This window comes from Bombina bombina, chromosome 2, assembly GCF_027579735.1.
Source record: "Bombina bombina isolate aBomBom1 chromosome 2, aBomBom1.pri, whole genome shotgun sequence".
Taxonomy (NCBI): domain Eukaryota; kingdom Metazoa; phylum Chordata; class Amphibia; order Anura; family Bombinatoridae; genus Bombina; species Bombina bombina.
In genome coordinates this window covers 748,545,122-748,546,764 of record NC_069500.1, presented here as the reverse complement: position 1 = coordinate 748,546,764, position 1,643 = coordinate 748,545,122, and the positions used below count along the sequence as shown (strand labels likewise).

At 39.3% G+C, this 1,643-nt stretch overlaps 1 protein-coding gene across 1 annotated transcript in view; it reads right to left on the bottom strand.

Moving 5' to 3' along the window:
- Positions 1–1,353, bottom strand: part of RNF126 (ring finger protein 126) — a 133,480-nt gene extending 132,127 nt beyond the window's left edge. Inside the window, exon 1 of the mRNA XM_053702841.1 lies at positions 1,232–1,353. Within this exon, the coding sequence (XP_053558816.1) occupies positions 1,232–1,306 (75 nt within the window). The 5' untranslated portion in view covers positions 1,307–1,353. The remainder of the gene's footprint in view (positions 1–1,231) is intronic.
- Positions 1,354–1,643: the final 290 nt, after the last annotated feature.

Below are 1,643 nucleotides of genomic sequence, written 5' to 3'. Positions count from 1 at the left end.
TTTGTTCAGATATGAACACTATTGCATCGCCACAAAGGGGTTAATAAATAAGAAAATATTTGGTAATTCATATAATAAAAATCAATATGCCACAATTTTTATATATTTTTTTAAACTATATAAATAAGTGACGTTTTAGCATAACAACGCACAAGAAATATATGGGAACATGAGTACTTTAGATCAGGGTTCTTCGCAACACCATGTATACTGGGTTGTGACTTTGTGTGTCGTCTTTGTATGGTAGGGTGTTTTATTACCTTTTACACTTTCAACTTTGACTACACACTGGAAAAAAGTATGCACACATTTTGTGTCACTTTGTCAAAAATTGCAGCTAACTTGTATATTACTTCAGAAATGTTCAGATCAAGCATAAAAATAGAGTTGCAAAGATATCTGGTATCATTGCACTGGGGCTAGGGAAAAAAAGTTTGAAGAGCCCTGCTTTAACCTTTTAAAAGACGTTAGGACGTTCCATGCCTTCCTAAATGTGCTGGGCTTTAGCGTGGTTAGGATGGCATAGAACGTCTTAGCCGTTTGGCTGTCCTGAAGCCAATAGCGCTTACTGCATGGGATCAGGTCATGGTGGGCATGCCTAGCGTTGTATGCTCGCCTCCCCTGACCCCAGATCCCATTATTGAAATCTTGCGATGTTGTTCGAAGTAGACAAATTTAACCCAATATGAAAGTGTTAAATGGTATCCTTTTTTTCGATAAGCCTCTTACTGAGTAAGTTCATAACGTCCACATACTTTTGGCAATATAGAGTGTGTGTATATATATATATATATATATATATATGTATGTATATATATATATATATATATCTCATTTCCACTACTTATAGACTAATAAGAAGTTAATATTTCTTCCTATAAATGGGGGGGGGGGGCAACATTTTTCCCTTGGTTGCTAAATTATACGAATCACATTCCTTCCCACGCATATATACATATCTTGCTTCTCCTAGATATTTCCTCACCTGTCTCTCTTTTTTCTTTGTTCCCTAATATATATCTATGCCTTGTTTTTAACTTCTCCCCTAGCATATCCTTAATTTGTCTTATTCTCTTCTCCTCAGTACTAAACCCCATTACCCTGCTGTCTATCTCTTCCAGTTTCTGTCTCTCTCACCCAGAGTCTCTGTGTGGCCTCCCCGTTGCCTCTTTCCCCTCAGTATTTCCCCCTGTCCTTCTTTTTTCTCCCCCCGGGTATTTCGCGGTCTCACCGGGAGTCGGGGACTGATCTCGGCCGAACAGCTGTGACAGAAGAAGCGCCCGGAATCCGGTGAAGCCTCCGCCATTATCCGCTGCCCTGGAGATGACGCGCTGTGATGTAACCACGCTGCGACCCAAGAATGGTGCAAGAGAGTGGCCAAAAATGCACAGTGAGCGAAACAGGAAGTTCTAAAGGTCGTCACTGTGGGGTATACATATGGACTCTCAGAAGTTATTTTTTAATGCAAATACTCCTAATTTAGCAAACACTACGGTAAATTTACACATGAGTAATCTAAATTACGTGCTTAGTCATATGGTATTATTTGCTGCATGGTTAAAAAAAACTCCTAATGTAGTCCAACCAGTATTGTGGCATGATTTCCTTGTCATAAACAATATGAGACATCTACAGGAAACAAT